The sequence below is a fragment of the Colletes latitarsis genome, chromosome 1, assembly GCF_051014445.1.
Source record: "Colletes latitarsis isolate SP2378_abdomen chromosome 1, iyColLati1, whole genome shotgun sequence".
NCBI classification, from domain to species: Eukaryota; Metazoa; Arthropoda; class Insecta; order Hymenoptera; family Colletidae; genus Colletes; species Colletes latitarsis.
In genome coordinates, this window is record NC_135134.1 from 45312044 (window position 1) to 45331396 (window position 19353).

The 19353-nt window shown below is 31.1% G+C and overlaps 1 protein-coding gene and 1 non-coding gene across 8 annotated transcripts in view; both read left to right on the forward strand.

The window, feature by feature from the left end:
• The window catches only part of Eif4g (eukaryotic translation initiation factor 4 gamma), a 52201-nt gene extending 33398 nt beyond the window's left edge, over nucleotides 1–18803 (forward strand). For 5 of the 7 annotated variants that reach the window (XM_076765131.1, XM_076765140.1, XM_076765150.1 and 2 more), the window contains exons 7-25: nucleotides 225–1101; nucleotides 10434–11245; nucleotides 11325–11429; nucleotides 11616–11921; nucleotides 12006–12227; nucleotides 12313–12389; nucleotides 12488–12650; nucleotides 12885–13149; nucleotides 13365–13462; nucleotides 13562–13722; nucleotides 14210–14262; nucleotides 14499–14728; nucleotides 15020–15189; nucleotides 15472–15551; nucleotides 15804–16030; nucleotides 16109–16249; nucleotides 16325–16400; nucleotides 16513–16662; nucleotides 16741–18803. In XM_076765131.1, coding sequence (XP_076621246.1) covers nucleotides 225–1101; nucleotides 10434–11245; nucleotides 11325–11429; nucleotides 11616–11921; nucleotides 12006–12227; nucleotides 12313–12389; nucleotides 12488–12650; nucleotides 12885–13149; nucleotides 13365–13462; nucleotides 13562–13722; nucleotides 14210–14262; nucleotides 14499–14728; nucleotides 15020–15189; nucleotides 15472–15551; nucleotides 15804–16030; nucleotides 16109–16249; nucleotides 16325–16400; nucleotides 16513–16662; nucleotides 16741–16955 — 4428 coding nt within the window. In that variant the 3' untranslated portion in view covers nucleotides 16956–18803. The remainder of the gene's footprint in view (nucleotides 1–224; nucleotides 1102–10433; nucleotides 11246–11324; nucleotides 11430–11615; nucleotides 11922–12005; nucleotides 12228–12312; nucleotides 12390–12487; nucleotides 12651–12884; nucleotides 13150–13364; nucleotides 13463–13561; nucleotides 13723–14209; nucleotides 14263–14498; nucleotides 14729–15019; nucleotides 15190–15471; nucleotides 15552–15803; nucleotides 16031–16108; nucleotides 16250–16324; nucleotides 16401–16512; nucleotides 16663–16740) is intronic. The other 2 variants (XM_076765160.1, XM_076765121.1) reach the window with 1 other exon arrangement.
• Nucleotides 14770–14935, forward strand: LOC143345708 (small nucleolar RNA SNORA53). Its single transcript, XR_013080294.1, has one exon. It is a non-coding gene; the product is annotated as a small nucleolar RNA SNORA53 (small nucleolar RNA).
• Nucleotides 18804–19353: the final 550 nt, after the last annotated feature.

The following is a 19353-nucleotide window of genomic DNA, read 5'->3' on the forward strand; positions in this document are numbered from 1 at the left end:
ATTAATACATTATTTTTGTAATTGCATTTATCTTTTGTAAACCATGGCTAAAGGGTAACAGAGGCAGAAAACATATTGAACGTTTATTTTATTTCTCTTAGTACATTTGGTTTCATTTCTCATCTTATGATTTGAGTTTGGAGCCAGTTTTTAGTTGTCAAGCATAATCTTTAATTGATTGCTATGTATCATTGTCTATCACGCAGAATTGGTGATTGTTACAGAATAATGGCGCTGAGGTGCAAGCCGACTTTGCAGCGCGGGTTGCAAAAACTCTTGTGAAAGTCGCGACCGAAGAGCCCAGTTCCGACTCGACGGTATCGACTAGTGTACCAAATACACCTGCAACTCAAAATGTAACGCAAAGTTTATCTAATTCGCAAACAAATTCTAATAACGATGTGAACAGTCAGTGTAGTACCAGTTCACCAACGCAAAACACACCTAACGTAACCGAGTTATGTAGTCAATCGTTAGGTACTTCTAGTAACGTGGCTCAAGTAGACTCTAGTGCAGTGAAAACGGAGTCTAAACCATTGCAAATTACTGTGAAGGAATTTCACCCTCGTGGTGAAATAAAAAGTGTGGTTATCGAGGAACCACCACCAGCTGTACCGCGTAATGTAAACAAGGATGATATTTCTGCACAGTTATCCGCGATGACTGTAACTGAAGTTGAGGCGAAGAGTACGAGTACCTCGCCTACCGTGACACAGGCCCCAGTTCCCCTTGTGACCGTACCAAGTACGAATGTTCCAGAGGTCCCTAAACCGTCCGTCACTGCCCCAAGTGCTAACCCCGCTCCTGCCAGAGAACAGTTCCCTAATTTATCCAGTAAGAATTCATCGAGTTCACCACCTAGAAGGAAATCTCAGACTCATGTCCACAATCAACCTACTGCTGCAACAGAGCTGCATTCGAGTGCCAAAGAGCAGAAAGAGAAGAAAACTAGGGAGAAGAGCCTTAGTTCTAGAGGCGCTACTCCTACTCCTGCTCACAATCAGTCTGACCATCATCCGAAAGCTAATGGAGACGCAACTGGCGAGAAACCGGAACCTGAATCAACTCGAAATGAAGTTCAACAACAGAAGTCATCTGATGGTGAGTCTTTTCAAAGTTTTATAATTGTAAATATTTCATACGTTGCAATATTTCATTGACGCGTTGATTATCGTACGATTTCTATTAGGTTTAAGAATTATAATATATAAATTACGAATATCACGTGTATTTAAATTTCATTGACTTTGTACGAATAATTTTTTGAGCAGAAATCTAAGAGGGTTGGTGATGAATTAATAAAAAGTACAATAGTCAATTTATCGTGCTTTCTGCATGTTGACTAAATAAGCTAAATGCAGATAAAAATATTGGTTTTCATCTTTATTTGATGTTAATATTAGTACAAATTAATCAAAACATTATAATCACGTTATCTGGTAGCCGTTTGAAATATACATTTGTTTTAAATTGGAATTAAAAAAATGTTTGTAGCATATCGCACATCGTAAGCACATTTGATTTAATTAATAGCATCTGTATCTTATAAAAAAAGGTACATGTACTTGTTGTATATGTTGTATGCTACATTAGAATGTAATGTGATTCACCAAGTATAACCGTTTTATTACGGTTATACGCAAACATATGTGTCGTTATGCAACTTTCCTCGTGGATACAATTTATATTCTCTTTCTATTATTTGTAATCAGAAATTTATTGAACATATGGTTTAACGTTTGTAACTGCGAAATCATTAGAAATATGGAATTAGTTAGACTTTTATAGCTGTTCTATAATAATTTTTTTTTTTCTTTTTTTTCTTTTTTAATTAAAAAAATTTTGGTTTATTCGTAACCAGTTCGATGTGTGTCGCAATTAATATATGAACATATTTACTTATTTAAATTTCGGAACGAATAATTGAACATTCTATAGAATCTTTCTGAACAGAAATATTATTTACTTTGTAATGTTAATTGCTCCTCTACTTGTTTGTAATATTCAATATCTAAATTGTTATAGTTAGAATTCTAGTCTCGAAACTTCGGTAATTTCCCTTTTCTTTTTTCGTATCACTACTGTAGTTTGAACTTTGCTTTCATGATAGCTTAAATAGTCGTTATGGTCTTCATTTCTTCATGCAAATAATCATGAGCTGGCAATTGAAATGATACAATTTTTAAATACTTTTTTATACTATATATATTATGTAGTAATAATTCATTTGTACATCAAAACCGTTACAAATCATGATATGCACATTATGTCCGCCCGTGAAGATGCCTTTATATAGGCACGTGTGTAAGAGTGTATAAAAGGAGACAAATCTCTAAGTTACACACGTGCAAACAGAACGGAATATTTCGAAATATTTATTTACTGCATACAATAGTATAATATTCTTCATACACGCAGGGTTGCGTAGTTGCGCCTTTCGTAAAACTAGTGATTATTTTTAACGAGAAATGACAAATATTTCAGTAGTGGTCTAGTACGATTTGCTTTCAATCTAACCTATAAATTTTGTAGTTTCGATTACATTCCGTAAACATTACTGTTGTAACGCAAGCTCTTTGGAATAATATATATTGGTTGATGGTTTTAAATTTGTTTGTCCTAATATACATTAAATTATAAACTGTGTATCAGTAAATAATTTTACGTTTACACAAATGTTTCTAAAAATAGTATGTAAAGCAATGGTTTTTTATAAAATTTTAGTATGATATATCCAAATACTATAGATAAACAATAGAATATTCAAACAAGTAAAAAAATATCATTTCAAGTGTATCTTGAATTACTAATTTGAAGTGATTAGATCATGTTCCATTTTCTAGCAAATTAATACTTTTTAAAAATAAATGTGAATTGATTCATGGTGCTAACATGTGTGAAAACAATTAAGTTTTATTAGTTTTATGATTAAACTTCACAGTAAAATAAAAATAAAGACATTTGCAGTTAATTTCATTACATATGGATAACAGAAATAAGGGTAAGTTTACAAGTATTCGTACAAGTCTAAATTGTACACAGTACATTTGACATATTTTCATTATGGATTAATTTAACAATAAAGTTACGTGTAAATTATGATATGGGAGAAAAATATATTTTACATATTTCTAGTAATATGGACAATGGTGTAAGGATAGGGAAATATACAAATGTTTGTTTCCAAATTATACCAAGTAAATTCATTCTTTTAACTAGTTACTTTGCATATTCCATAACTACATTCTATGATGCTTATCCTAAAATATCGTAGAAGATGTAGCATCATAAACAAATTAAAAATTAATAAAAAAAACAGACATTGGGTAAATCATTGCAATGTTTGGTTTCAATGTGAATGGGTCTTTTTTCAACAATTGAAATGCCAAGCAGGCATAGGAAATCTGAAAGAAGTTCCATCACTGATCTCTATATGTATATTGGATATGGTACCAGAGCTTAAAGCATAAGGTTTTGTACCACAGATACTATCCCACTGGTGTTTAAGGTATTACATTTCCAGGCGGTTAATATGAAAATAGATAGATGGGTTATAAATTAAAAAAAGATATATATTTATAATGTTTATCATTTACATATAAAATATAGATACAGTATATGAGTCTCTTAGAAGCCTCATCGATCAATTTCAAAAAATATGAAACATTATTTCAATTTTGCTTCTAAAAATTCAGTTAAAATTGAGAAATTTACAAAAGTTGAAGTTTAATTTAGCTTTTGAGGGGCTTATATAATAACATACAAGATATGTGTGTACATAAACGAATGATGTTTATTAAACATAGAAATTATTTCATATGGGAGTAAGATATTAGATTTTAAATAGAATCTTAAAAAATAATAGAATATTGGATATTATCTATATTATTATTTTGATATAAGAAAAAACTCAAGTTAAATTTATTACAGTTTTGATATTTTCCGTTTATTTTACTTTACAATTAAATACAAAGAATTGAATTGAAATAACGAAATATTTAATAGTTTCTTGCTCAAAAATTATGCAACGAAAAGCTGCACAAGTACACAATACAGCGTCTCGAATAAGAAGAAAGAAAACACGCTTCGAAAAAGCTACACCCATTCTGTAGAATAGGCATTAGTACCTTAGGCACCGACGAGGTGGCGTTGCTGATACTTTCTCAATTTTCAGTCTATGGTGGTAGTACAAAACTTTCAAGCCATACCGGATCCAGTATATGTATAGAGATCAATGAGTTTCATGTCGGACGGTGACGTCATTATACGAAAAGGCGCGAAACATACCGAAGATGTACGAACATTGGCGATTGTGTAGCTGGAGGGAGGTTCCGACTTCTTTCCTCATCGAACAACGAATTTCCTCCAGTAGCCAGCACGTGCTGTGCTAGCCGGGCGTATTTTTACTCCATTTTGCCCACTTCCCTTTTCCTTTTATAACTTTTTTACGAAAATTGTATATTCATAATTATACATAAGTACATATTTAAATTTATACTACTTAACAAGTTACTTGCTTTTAATTTGTATATATCGTAACGTAACGAATACGCTTATTATATTGCGTCTTACTGCATCCCGTTCCTATAAGACTTATATCACGATATTCCGAAGAATTTGTACATATATCTTTATTTAATCGTAACGAGCGCTCTTTACACGCATCGTTTCCTTTTTTCTTTTTGTAAAATACGTGTTCTACACTGGACTGCGAAGTTATATATACTGATTTTAATATATAATTTTTATTGCGCCACATTTTCTTTCTTTCTTTTTTAAATTATATTTATTGTGACATAAAGTGATTAAACGGATGCAACGACGACGACCAAGGACAATCTTGATTCGAAATGTATGTATAAATAATTCTGTTCTTTCTCTTGAATTGGTTCGTTCCTAGTGGGTGTAACCGGGCAAGTCTACCTTTCACAACGTGGTGCCGACATTTTGTATTCACGGACTTTCATAAATGTAAAATTCATTATAATTAAGGGGCCTATTCGAAAATAGAATCATATATTTACAATTAATTACTGTTTTAAGTATGTTTCTTATTAATCGCTCTTAATTTGTTATAAAAAATTCTAAATATCAAAAAAATTTCGAAGGTCGATTCACGAGTGTGTTCAAATATGGCTACTTCGGAAGTGACTAGATGTTTGCTCAATTTCAACACGTTTTTTTGTTTAAAGCATTAATATTTGCTCAACCGAATGTTACATCGAAGCAATTAAATGGAAATATTTAATTACTACGAAATTATTGTTGCAATTTCAAAATTAAGGTTAAATATGTTCTTCCATGCTCCGACCACGTGTTCGTAAAATAATTTAACACAAAATTTCTTCATTATTCACTTTTATTTAAACTAAGTAAATAAATTCATTATTTTTATACCATTCAAATTTTTTCTAGTAATATTTTTAAGCGTTGTGTAGATTTTAATCGTTAATTTTATATACAGTCAGTCACGAAGGTCTTCATACACCTCCTAAAATGGTCATTTTGTAGAAAATAAACAACAATTTTGTATAATATTATGTTTATTTATTACTATATACGATATTATTAATTAACCTATATAAAGGTATATTGTTTTTCTTTTTTTTAAGACTATTTTATACATTGAGGAAAAACGGAATCCGTATGGCACAAAAACGCACACTAAAGTATGAAGTAAGTGAATCTTGTAAATCTAATAATTCTTTTAAACATAATTATTGGTCTTCCCTGTTAGTGTTTCGTTTACTTTGCCATAATTTCGTGATTTAGTTGAGAGATGTTTAACAGTCATTGTGTGAATTAATTGTTAAATTATATAAGGAAAGGAAATCTCTATGTGAAATTACAAATATTGTGGGCAGAAAACATTTTAATATTCAGTATGTAATAAAAAAAAAAATTTTAAATAATTGGTAAATGTGAAAATAAAATTTGTAGTGGTCATCCTAAGATCTTAAGTGATAGAGATGTATGATTTGTACTGCAAATTATTCGGCAATGTCCAAAAGTAAATGCTTCAAAAATAGCTGTAGAGGTAGAAAATGATTTGGGAAAAACACCACCTTGAAAATATTCGAAGGATTTTAAGAAAATCTGGACATCGTAGCCGTGTGTCGCGGAAGAAACCTTGTAATCAGTGAATCCTAAGCATACAGCTAATATTATTCGGGAATGAATACTGTAGAATGTCCCAAAACAATTTTTTTGATCACCTCAATCACCAGATTTGAATGTTATAGAGCACGTGTGGAGCTATTTAGAACGCAAAATTAGGAAACGTAAAATAATAAATAAAAATTCCTTCTGATTTTACAGCAAAATTAGTCTATTCGAGAAATTAAAAGCAATCTGAGACACAAAAGGAGGACCGACAAAATATTAATGTAACAAAAATTTACTAGATTTGCTAGATGTACCAACTTCATATCTTAATGTACGAACACTCGCGACATAAAATGTTTCGTTTTTTCCGCATTGTATAAAATATTCTTAAAAAATGATACATTTTTATATAAGTTACTTATTAATTAACAAACATAATATTATACGAAATTGTTGTTAACTTTCTATAAAATGACCATTTTAGGGGGTGTACGAAGACTTTTGTGACTGACTGTATGTATGATACATCAAATCGTAGCCATTTTGTGAGCGGCCAGGAAAGAAAAGTACTCCATATTTGATCATTAGTTTCTATGTACGATGATTAAAACGGTTATATCGCCCTACCCCTATTCATGTTGGTCGATTTGTATATCTTTTCATTCTATATATTTGGTTTTGTAGCCACTATAGCAATCTTTTACATAATAAATTATTAAACGTTAATAGAACGTATTAGCTGAAACGTGTGATAGTTGAAAATTTGAGGCCTTTTTTATTCACCATGAATTACATATTTTTGAACGTACCAAATAAAGAATGATATGTTAGAGTTTCATAAGTTACATTTTCTTAGCTGAAAATTAATCGTATTGTTTTCATTATGTAAATAAATTTTTATAAACTTTGATTTCCTAGTATCGATGAAACTGTAAACATTGTAAAAATTGTGCACACTTTGGTCATTAAAATGCATGGGGTCACGGCCGCGCGTGTATGGCGGTCTACGTGCATGGTTCAAATGTCTGCTGTCGTTTCACAAGACCACGCGTCGTGTATGTGCAAAAAATATCTCAAGACTTTCGGCGTCAGTGGTAACCTTGAGCCTTCACCAATCTGGTGAAAGGTTTCGACTAGTTAGAAAAATGATCTTGCTAACTATATATATTCATTATACGTATTATGAATATCATATCATAATGGTACTTTATATTTTACAAATAGATCAACCAATAGTTCAGCTAGAAGATTAAGGATTTCTAAAATTTGCATAGTTCTATCGTTACACAAATTTGTCCGTGTATGTATTAATGTTAAAATGTTATTGAAGTACAAAGACGGGTTTGATATTTCACAATTAGAAATTATTTATTATTAACTTCAAAAAAAATATAAATAGATAAAATATACAAATGTAAAATGTAAGTGTAGGGTATTAAACATTTATAAGTGATTTAATACCATATATGTATTTAAATTTGTTCTTTTTTTTCGATCTAAACAACAGTGATAGAGAAAATATTGCGTATACGTTTAGTGATCGTTCAATGTTCTTTTCAGATTGTTACCTCGACCTGCTTTTATCAAATGTTACTCAAGCTACTTTCATGCATCAAATTAGCTGCTGTCTCATAGTAAATTCCAGTATTTCCTTGAAAGATGTTCGTGGCTCGAAACCGATGATAAACTTCTAATGTTCTAATTTTTTGTTTAATCATGTATTGTTCAATGGAGAGAGTTAATAAGCTCGCTCATAAGCGAGCGGTATAAGTCAATTACCAATGAAAATTCTAATTTTTTATATTTTCGTTATTTCATTATTGTCAATACAAATAGTATACGCAAACAGTATTGTCAATGGATTTGCGAAATTTCTATTGGTAAAAGTAAATTTAATCAAAATTTTGTTTTGGACTGTATTTTATTACACTTAATTCAAATCATTTCCGAGAAACTTCAACCACTTATAGCTAAGAATAGTTTGTATGACGTCATTTTGTTGCCTCATTTTTGTGGAAAAATCTTGCTAATCCGTTAAAAATATCTTCGTACAAACAAAAGAAAAAATATAAACTTTTTATTGTTCCGTATTTATTACGGGATAAATATAAAGCGAAAATAGTATTTATTCAAATTAGGAATTTAACAGACTATTGCGCGCTCGCTTGTATTACAAATATGAACACGCCTATCATTGTAGCCGAGAAGAATGCCCCTGAGGCGAACAGCCAGTTTGAATGATTCTGTTCATAGTACTACAGATATGCATACGTGCAAGGTTTCTGATTGGTAGAATACATATCATTAGTTTAAGTCTACTAATCGAGAGCTTTACGCTTTTAGTGTATCTGCGGTGTAATATGGGAAGAATCGTTTCAATTGAGTGTTTCCCTTAAAGACATTCTTCTCAACTACTTACTACTCAGGATTCGTGATCCTTAAGGATTCGTTGATTTAAGAAATTTTGCATTTAAATCAAAATTAGTATTTCATCTTGCTTTCCATTTATGCGTATTAAATATTTAGTTTAAATAAAAAGATCTATTTGTAAAATATATGAAGGATCATAAGAAATTATTTTATTCTTATCGTCATAATTATTACATTCTAAAACTTTTTGAACCGAGTACACGTGGAATGGTATCAACGCTGTATTTCGATACACACTCATTTTCTCTATTTAAATGTTTGCGAGTTATTTGTCGTAGATGAAAGAATAACGGTTATTTTAAATTTTGTAAATTCTGCTTCTGATACGTTTCGATTAATGGAGCTCTCGCGTCAGGGTAGGTTATCAGGAAGGTCCCTAATGCGCGTGCTCCGGCGCGCAACCGGCGAACAGAACTAATTTAAGAAATCCTATGTCTTGCCTGTCGGTTTGCACCAGTTCACAGGTTAAAATAGATGCGTGAAAGTCGTAAGAGGAGCCTCCCGAGGGGTTTTTTTCTTTCCGAAGTATTGACACAGTTTTGTTTAAACGGCTGGAAAAGTTTCTGGGGAAACTCATTAATCATAATTATTAACACTTTTCGTTATTATTATTTGGCACGGAATTTCATACCATTCCGCGTTTCCATATTTTTCCTCCGCGTGGTTTTTATTTGTCGGGGAAAAAAAGAAGACAAAATGCCAACTTTATCGTTGCACATTGTTGCAGCTGCGAACGTGGTTCTATCTAGCCCAGCTTTGGCAAGCTTTTGGCAGGTTTATAAATAAATACTGATTCAGTGCAGCAGCACCACAGACCGTTGAAACTCGAGCCGCACAAAGAGTTTTGTGTTGCGAGAATGTGACTTGTAATATGCGATATGCTTTTAATATGGAAAGAACAGGTACACCGTCGTTCGAAACACGTGTAAATAACAGTGCGCGCACAACGTCGAAACTGTGAAAATGGGCGATCGGAAAATTAATGGAAACGTTCGTGTCAGCGGTAGCTCCCGTTCGAGGAGTCGTAGTCGACGGGGCTCCAGAGATCATGGTACATACAAATTGTATCTTTTCAAAATGATAAGCAAAACGACTGGTAACACGTATTGATAGAAGGAAAGACCGCTTAAATTTTTGTACCTTCGCATCGAGTGTTGCACGCATGAAACGCGTATCGTGTGGATTATTTGTTACTTCGTTTGATTTCTCTCAATTAATCGATATATTTTAATAATATAATTGTCATCAGAACATATGTGTATTATTACTTTTTCGTCCGAACGAATTATATTTTTGTAATTGCTTGAGGGAAGTTTTATTCCTAGTTGGTGTTTATGAAAAAATTAGGAAATATCTTACATAATATAATTTTTATGTTTTTGTTGTATTTAAATTGGATTTTGAAGTATTTATATAAATGGATACGTTTGAAAACGTAGTGGTATTAAATATATTTCGTTCTGACAGACGTAGGAGTGTTAAAAAAATTGGATTAGAAAGTAAATAAACTTTTGTTTTTCGTAAACATGCCATAATAACGAATATTGTGTGTAGTGGTTTAGGTATTTAATTTCATTTTTTGTAAATGTTTATACATATTAATAAAAAAGTGAAATGTCACAGTACGAAATGTACTATGATCTGTGACTATAATTATCTTTGGCTTGTAGCCGAAATACTCACTTTTCTTCACAGCTTGCATCTCTCTGTAGTAATATCAACGTAATGATGATTTTATAAAACCATTCACGATTCATAACTGTGAATTAACAGATATATTTTGAAAATGTTCGTTATATGAATTTTAGAATGCCTATAAATGTATCATAAGGGCTTAGAATGATGCATACTTTCGTCAAATATGTTTATCATATTTTTTGTGTGTAATTGTTTTACAGGTAAAGTCATGCAGAAGCCGAAAAGTAAAAATAGACTCAAACCCCGTGAACTTAATCGTAAAGGAGCGGAAAAAGAAGGCACAGATATGGATGCTTTCGTGAATACTGCTCCGCAAACGAAAACTGAGATGAAACAAGATGGTAAAGATACTTCAACACCAAAGGACATCAACAAGGAAACAAATCGAGACCTAACGAAAGATATTAAAGAGAAAGACAATTATGAATCAAAAAAGGAGAAAGAGGTTACTTCCGTTCATCCAAAGACGGAAAAGTACGTGGCACCTCTATCACCAGAAATTTCTAAAGAATATACTCCTATTCAAACAACTGTCATAGAGAAATTGTCAAGTAATAAAGAAACTACGAAGGAACCCTCCCCCAAAATAGAAGATAATAATAAGTCGAATGTTGTATGTAATGTGCAAGTAAAATCAGTTCCTAATGATGTGGTTGATCATGCAAAAATTAAGGACGAACCTGATGTGGAGGCAATAGTAGCACAAAAGAATGAAGAAAATTCGAAGGTTTCGGCAATTCGAACCCCTAATGAAGAAAAGGCAGCAGCAGTAGTACCTCCAGTCATAGAAAAATCAACTGAAAGCGAACCACCGGCTCAAACAGAGACGCCAGTTACAAATCAAATAACCCTTAAATACAAATATAAGGAAGATCAATGGAGTCCTTTAAATAAGAGTGGTAAAAAAATTTATGATCGTGACTTTTTAATAAACTTGAAGAACGATCCCAATAGCAAAATCAAACCATCGAATTTGCCAGATTTAGACGTTGTTTTGAAAGATGGTTCAAAGGTATTGTACCCGTTTATATTTTATATATTATTCGTTCGTGCGTATAGTATTATTATGCATTCAATTACGTTTTCTACAGGCACGTACTACTATCGACATTAGACAATTTAAGGATCACAACATGAGAGGGCATGATGCTCTATTTCCTGGGTTTATAAAACCAATTTTAAATTCACGTATGGTGGTAAGTCAAAGCAGACCCGCAAATTATGTATTTATTCGAATGATCACGAGTGATGTTACATTACAAATGAAAGTAGTGGACTGAAATACTTTGGTAGAGATTTTGTCTTCTGATAACTATATTTTGTTTTATATTAGGTCCTCTTGAATATTTCCATCATAATACAATGTTTTTATCCTTCTGTAGCTACAACAACCTCGTAAGAGTACGTCAGGAGGAAAACCAGCAAAGCCAACAAAAATTCATCTGTCATTATCCCTCAGGGAAGATGTAAAGTTGAGAGAGACAGAAAATGCATGGAGACCAACAAGAATAAAAGGAGTTAATCTTACTGAAGAAGAAACAAAATCCGAAGCTCTTTACAAGAAAGTTAGAAGTGTATTAAATAAACTTACTCCCCAGAAATTTGATACTTTAGTTAACCAAGTGCGTGCATTGACTATTGATACACCAGAACGTTTGCAAGGCGTTATCGATTTAGTCTTTGAAAAAGTAAGCAGAATTATATATCTATATAGGTTATTCACATTGTATTTTTACACAGTTACATAATTATAAAAGTAATATAATTTGTAGGCTGTTGATGAACCAAGTTTCTCTATAGCGTATGCTTTGATGTGTAAAGAACTTGCGCTGATGGAAGTGTCAGGTTTAGATAAGAATGTTGAAAAATCAGAATATTCGTTCAGTTTCAAGAAGCTTATTATTACTCGTTGCCAAAAGGAATTTGAAAAAAATTCAGTAAATGAAGAAACGAGAAGTATGAAGCTTAAAGAAATTGAAGAATGTACAGATCCGGTAAGTTTTTTTCGTATAATAGTACTATAGTACATAATAGAGTGTGGCACGTTCATATTGTAATTTTTATTAAATTTAACATTAGGATAGGAAAAAAGATTTACAACAGGCTCTTGAGGATGAAGAACGCCGAATACGTATAAAATCAGTAGGAAACATACGGTACGTAATTTTAGTATAAAATGTAATATTTTAATTATTTTTTACGAAGTATACAAAATTTGGAATTCATGTATTACATTCTTTTATGTTCATCATAGATTTATTGGTGAATTGTACAAACAAGGAATGTTGACAACTAAAATCATGCGTCGTTGTGTAAAACAATTACTAGAGCAAAACGATGAAGATAGTCTTGAATGTTTATGCAAGTTATTAACAACGATTGGGAAAGATTTGGAAGCAACAGGAGCTGTAGTAGGAGTAAGTTTATTTTTTTATGATAAAAATATACATAACTCTAAATAATTTACATTAAAATCTGAATAATTTACATTATAATGTAATCGTCATTCTTGTTAATGAAATTAATAGTTGCGTATATATTAAAATTAAATTGTAATTTAGCACAGTGATTTGTTTGATATAAAAGAAAAGAAAATAATTAATTAGTGATTATGAGTAGTTTTGTATTATTTTTCTTTTTCGCTTTGTTAGGAAATGCAAGATTATTTCAATAAAATGCAAGATATTGTTGCACGCCGATCTCAAGGGAAAGTTAGTTCTAGAATTCGTTTTATGCTGCAAGATGTTATAGATTTAAGAGCAAATAAATGGGTTCCAAGAAGGGGTGATAATACTCCTAAAACAATAGATGAAATTCAAAAGGAAGCAGAATCTGAAAGATTAGATAGCCAATTGAGTAATACTCCTTTGAATACACCTCGAAAAGACGAACGTACTAGTGATAGAAAAAGGAATCGTAAGTATATTGATTGATTACAGTATTAAATATTATCGTTTCATTAATATTAAAGCATGATGATTCTTACATATGTCATGCCAGACTGGAGTTTCTGACAAAAATGATTTTATAATGTATTCTGATGATGTAATAATTTACATTTTCTTATTACATTACTATATTTAATAGAAGTAAAAGTATATATAACCAGAAAATGGTATTTTGTGATGCAGGTGGTGTTGGTCAAACTGATGATGCTGGTTGGAGTCAACCAGTTGTAAGAACCAGACAACCATATTCTGTGGAAACAGCAAAACTGAAAAATAAACCTGTAAGTAATTTTGGTAACTGTTCAAATTAAGAATTACATTGTAGTGCTTATAGTTAATATGACAAGTGAATATTAAGTAATAACTGTTTCTTTCTCCAGCCTCCAATGGATGATCTGCAATTAGGAAGCAGAAACACGTACATGTGGAAACCGCCTTCGAATTATGGTCCAAAGGCAATGAATTCAAATAAATTTGCATGTTTAGAAAATATGTCCAGCTTAGATCAAGAAAAACGAATGATGTCTCCACAACTCTCTGGGTAATTTTGTATACTCTTTTACATTATTTTTCTTTTTCTTCATTATTTGATACATACAGTAGTGCCCACTTATGTGACCGCACTTTTGCCCACTTAAATGTCCGCGGTTAATTCCCACCAATTCTGGAAGCTAAGCGGCTTCGAACATCGAGCGTGTCGACCGTAACTTGACGCCGGTCGTTATCGATACATTGTAGATATAGTTTCGGGTACCAGCTATTGTATCTCACTCGCACTTATCCTTTTTCCCTGTCTCTGTTGAATTCTGAAAAGTAACCATGCCCACTTAAATGACCGCGGCCGGTCCCGAGCGCGGACACTTAACTGGGCACTACTGTATTAATATTAGTGTGTTGAAATATTTTACCAAGCTAGAATTGAGTACCTAATGTTTTTATAAAAATGAATCCAATTCTTAATAACGGTATCCATATACACATAGAATAATTTATATCTATAAGTAACATTTTAAATTCGTTTATTTTAGGTCGAGATCCACTGGTCCTACATATGGTCGAGACTACAAACCTTCTTCGTATGGTGGGTATAATATATTTTTGACAATTAATTGCTTAATTTATTTTATAAAAGAAGTTTACTAACTTAGTGGTTTTCTTTCAAAACTATTATTATTATTAAATATGATGAGAAAAATTTGCCTTGAAAAGAAAAACTTAATGTTGTTAGCCAAAAGGATTCTGATATTTTGAGTATTAAACATTTTTCGTTATGTTAGTATCATAATATGAGAAAGTTATGAATTCTTAATGTTACAGATGGTAGGAGTTCGCGCAATGGTAGTCATCAATTAAGCAGTTCTTCATCGTCGAGTAGAGAAAGCTCGTTATTAGTAGATAGTACACAGAATCAAAGTGTTTCTATGCCACCACCGCTAAAATCCTTGCAATCTACCTCTAGTAGTAATAAATCTATAACAAGAGAAGAGGAGTTCATGAAAATGTTGAATAAGATATTAAAAGACTATCTTAAAAATACTGCTGTCGAAGTAAGTTTTTATTATATTATCATTAATAACATTATTACTAAAGCACATTCCTTAGATCCATCTCTGATATTTATTAGGAGATGCTTGAGTCATTGATGTGCTATATTACGAAATACCTTCTTTTTGGTCTTTTCAATGAGTGTTATAAATTAGCATCTGTGTTATATTTATATGAATCACTACTTGTATGATCAACGAGAAGACATTTTATTTTGTAAAAATTAATTAATTTCCATAATACATAACGTATTTACAATACGAGTTATTTTACCTAAATAAATCATTTTACAGAAAGCTGCATTGGCTACTCAGCAGAACTTCGAAAATGTATTATCAAAATTCGTACGTGAATTGATCAACTTTGTCCTTGAAAAATCACCTATGGAAAGAGAACGCGTCTCGTATCTTCTGTCGCATTTAATCAGTCAAAACATTTTGTCTTTACAGCATCTTAGAACTGGGTAAGTTAGATTTTCATAAATAATATTAGTTAATGTAATTATAATTATAATATTGAGTGCAGTTCAAAATTTAGTTAAATAAAATTAAATTTTGTTTAATAATTAAGTTTCACCAAAAGTTTATAAGTAAAAGAAAAAAAAATGATGCAAATTTTATACAGAAGAAACGATGTTTGTGTTGAATATCGAATATCAAGCCAAAAGGATACTGATTAAAATTTTACTATAGAAAAGTTAGAGATATCTTTGTTTCAGAAAATGTAAATGTAATTAATATTGTAGGTTCATTGAAATATTGGATATAATCGATGATCTTTTGCTCGACATACCCAAAATTTGGTCCTATCTGGCGGAAATACTGGGTAAGTAAATATTTGTAAAAAAAAACTGTTCCATTCATTTTATTTTATAAATTGCATTATGCAGTGGGCGCAATTTAAAAGAAATATTTCTTGTCTGCGTTAAAAACTATTTATTGGATATGATGATTAGTTTTCACCATAGAGAATTTCCATGCGGGTTTTTGCTCAACAGGCCTGATCATAGAAACACAATTCTTCACATCGCAATTTTACAAAATATCAGTACTATTTTATGGTATTTTATCTTTGCAGCACATCCAATCGAAGAAGAAATACTTCCTTTGATAGAATTGAAACCTTTATTTGATAGTTTAAGAAGTCGAAGATATGTAGGCAAATTTCTTGGGGAACTGTTATCAAAACTATCCCGAGATAAAGGGCCTAAATGGGTTGCAGAGAAATGGGACCAAAGTGGACTTCAATTAAATAATATAATTGATACAGAACTTGAAAAAGTTGACAAAATTATTGAAGACTATGTAAGTTTGTATGAAAATGATTTATTGCAATTTCCACTTTATATAAGAAAAAGTAATTATATTGTAAATTATTTTCAGAACTTAGACTTCTGCACTGGTGATTATAATAGTGCCAAAAGCTCGACTAATAATCAACTCACATTACAACAAATTCATAATGAACTTAGAAGACTCATGAAGGAAAATAGTAGTTTCGATGATATTTGTAAATGGATAATGGTAAATATTTCGAATTTAAGTTTGTATATTTTATAAGAAATAATGGATAACTATTTTCGTTTTTCAATTGTTTAGAAGAATGTAGGTGATCGAGTCAAGGAGCCAGAGTTCATTCGAGTATTAACAACTGCCATTTTAGAGACGTCCATGGGTATGTATAAATATTTCATTGTTATGTAATTTTTTTTTTTTTTTTTTTTTTTTTATAACTTTGATAAGATGTCTAATTATACATTCTTTTCTTTTCCTTTCCCCATTTCTAGAATTAGTCAACAACAAGTGGTATCTCAGAACTGAGATTCTTACTAATTTGGAACAATTCATTCGCCGGTTTGTTGATGCAAACGAGTCCCTAGAATTACAATGTCTTTATGCAATTCAACTTCATTTGTATAAACTACAATATCCACATGGTAAGATATAAAAAGTACAATTAATACTTAATTTTCTCAAAAAGTTTAGCTCTTTGGATTATTTATTTTATGTTACAGGGATTCTCTTTGATATTATGACAAGCTTGTCAGACGATAATATAATTTCAAGCGACGCGTTCCTGACGTGGAAAAATAGCCCAGAGCCAGCTCAACGCGAATGGCATGGTGTTGCGACGATGGCACTAACATCGTTTTTCACTGGCTTACAAGAAGTTGATGATGCTTCCAGTGTAGAAGACGTATCGACTGGCGCGAATCAAGATCGTTGTTGACGATAACGTGATCGAGTACATTATCGTCTGTTAAAAGACAAATATACGTTCCCTCGTTAAAAAAAATACGCGAAGTGAGATCAAATTGCAGTTTTTTCTTCTTTTTTTTTTCTTGTTTAATAAAAACGTATATATTGAAGAAAAACAATGGTGTGATAGTAGTGCGCGGGTGTATGTAATATAGTCTAGAACTTCAAAGAACAAGAAGTGGAAGATAATAAAGGAGGTTGTCATATAAAAAAAACGGACATAATGGCTGAGACCGCTATATATAATGAAGATAAAGATTAATTATTAATAATGATACAAAAGTAAATGCAAGATAATTATTATATATAATTCATTGAAATGGTTTAAAGTTTAAATAAAGCAAAAAAAAAAAAAATCAACTGGAGAACATTATCGTATTTCTTATGTCTTGCGAAATGTCACTGCAGCTTGTGAATCGCCCAATAGAACTGAAATTATGATTTTTCTTTCACGCATGTTATCCGAAAATTGAAATTGCTACTTTCAATTTCGCCAAACGGTATCGTGAAGCAACTGAAACGTTTACTGTATGGCTTAGATAACAAATTGCTGATCGCAGATGTGTATAAGTAGGTCCATTTTAAGTAAATTAAATTTAAAAAATAAGAAGGAAACTATTGATAACCAAGTCTGATACAAGGGCGACGGTTCTTCCTATTATTATAACGAATATAACAGAATTACTAATTTATATCTTTGCGAACTTACAATGTATTCTACTGTAAGAAAAAAACGTTCGTAACTAAGAAAGAATGAGAGTGAAAAGTAACATAACATTACGAAACTAGAGTTCGTAGTGTAGAATATGTTGAAATTAGGAAACTGAAGGATACAAATGGTGTGCATATTAAGGCGCTACTATTTTTTAACACTAGTTATTTATAATCATTGAGAGAACAGATTATAGTGCGTGGGATGGAATGTCTGCATGTATTCAGGTGGCAGGTGCCGTAGCAAATTGTATAAAATTGTTATACTAATTTAAAGTACAGTGTGAAAAATACATTTCCTTTGAATATACTATAATATATATATAATATATACTATAATATAATATATATATAATATATATATAAAGGAAATAAGTAGATTTGAGTGCAGTTATTATGAAAAATTATTTTTATTTAACTCTAGGAGACAATTTTACACATTGTTTTTGTCTACTATTTCTGATGTTACTAAATATACTCTCCTTATTTAAGAAATTGTAATTATTAATTAATACCGAGAATGTGGAATTCGGTTATTATAAATGTAGATATTTTTATGTAGTCCTTCATAAATGCTAGATTTACTAGCTAAGTTTGCCATTTATGCTTCTTTACGAATTGCATGTTACTGAAGGGGTAAAAGGTTACCATCATTGCATTCGATTCCGTTTATATACGCATAGCAATATATTTATATCTGTGTGTCGGTATACATATGCATACACACAGTATATACTTTCAAAAGTATACTTTGTTACTTATGTAAAGGAAGTCGTACTTTGTCCTCAAGCTTTTGATACACGATACCCTTCATCGTTGCAATTTCTTTATAGTCTGATTATACCCTCGTTACTTTATTGCTTCGTATACTTTGTAGTATACAATCTATTGCATTCCAAATGCATCATTTATGTTTGGTAATCTTGAAATAATTTAACAAAAAAAAAAATTAAAAAATACAAACTCTTAAATAATAAAACTTTTATTTCAGTTAATTAAATCATTGATAATCGGAAAGTAAGAAATTTTGTTTGCATATTTTATAAGACGAAACAAAAACTAAGGGAAAGGAGAAAAACGCAGAGAAGGAGAGTAAAGAAGTAAAGAACATGAACATCGCTACTGATTTTTTCACACTGTAAAGGCGAAAAATATACATAAAGTCAAATGAATGCGATAGATACGAAATACATCTAAGAGCAATGATCCATAAAATTTGTCTCCTTGAAGGGTCTCATTCTACTATACAACAGTGGAATGTATCATTCGACGAGATAAAATACGAGATACACTCAAGAAACAGTAAATATATAAAATTACAATAATTTATATATGATTATAATAAAAAGAAAGAAACGTTGTTGGAAACAAGTTGACAAGTGAGTCACAAATAAAAAGATTATCACTGTAAATATTTAATAAATAAATATTGTATGTGAGAATTGAACAGATACAGAGATAGTGAGGAAGGAAAGCTTTATTATGCTGTCTTCTTAAAACATTGCACGTGCATGCGGCGTATTCTGCTGACAATTTACGTATGAACACGCATGTATAGAGTGTTTATACATATACCTGCGTGTGCTTACGTTTACATTAATATACATATACATAATATAAATAAAATATCACTAAAAACTCCGAAACACAATACACAG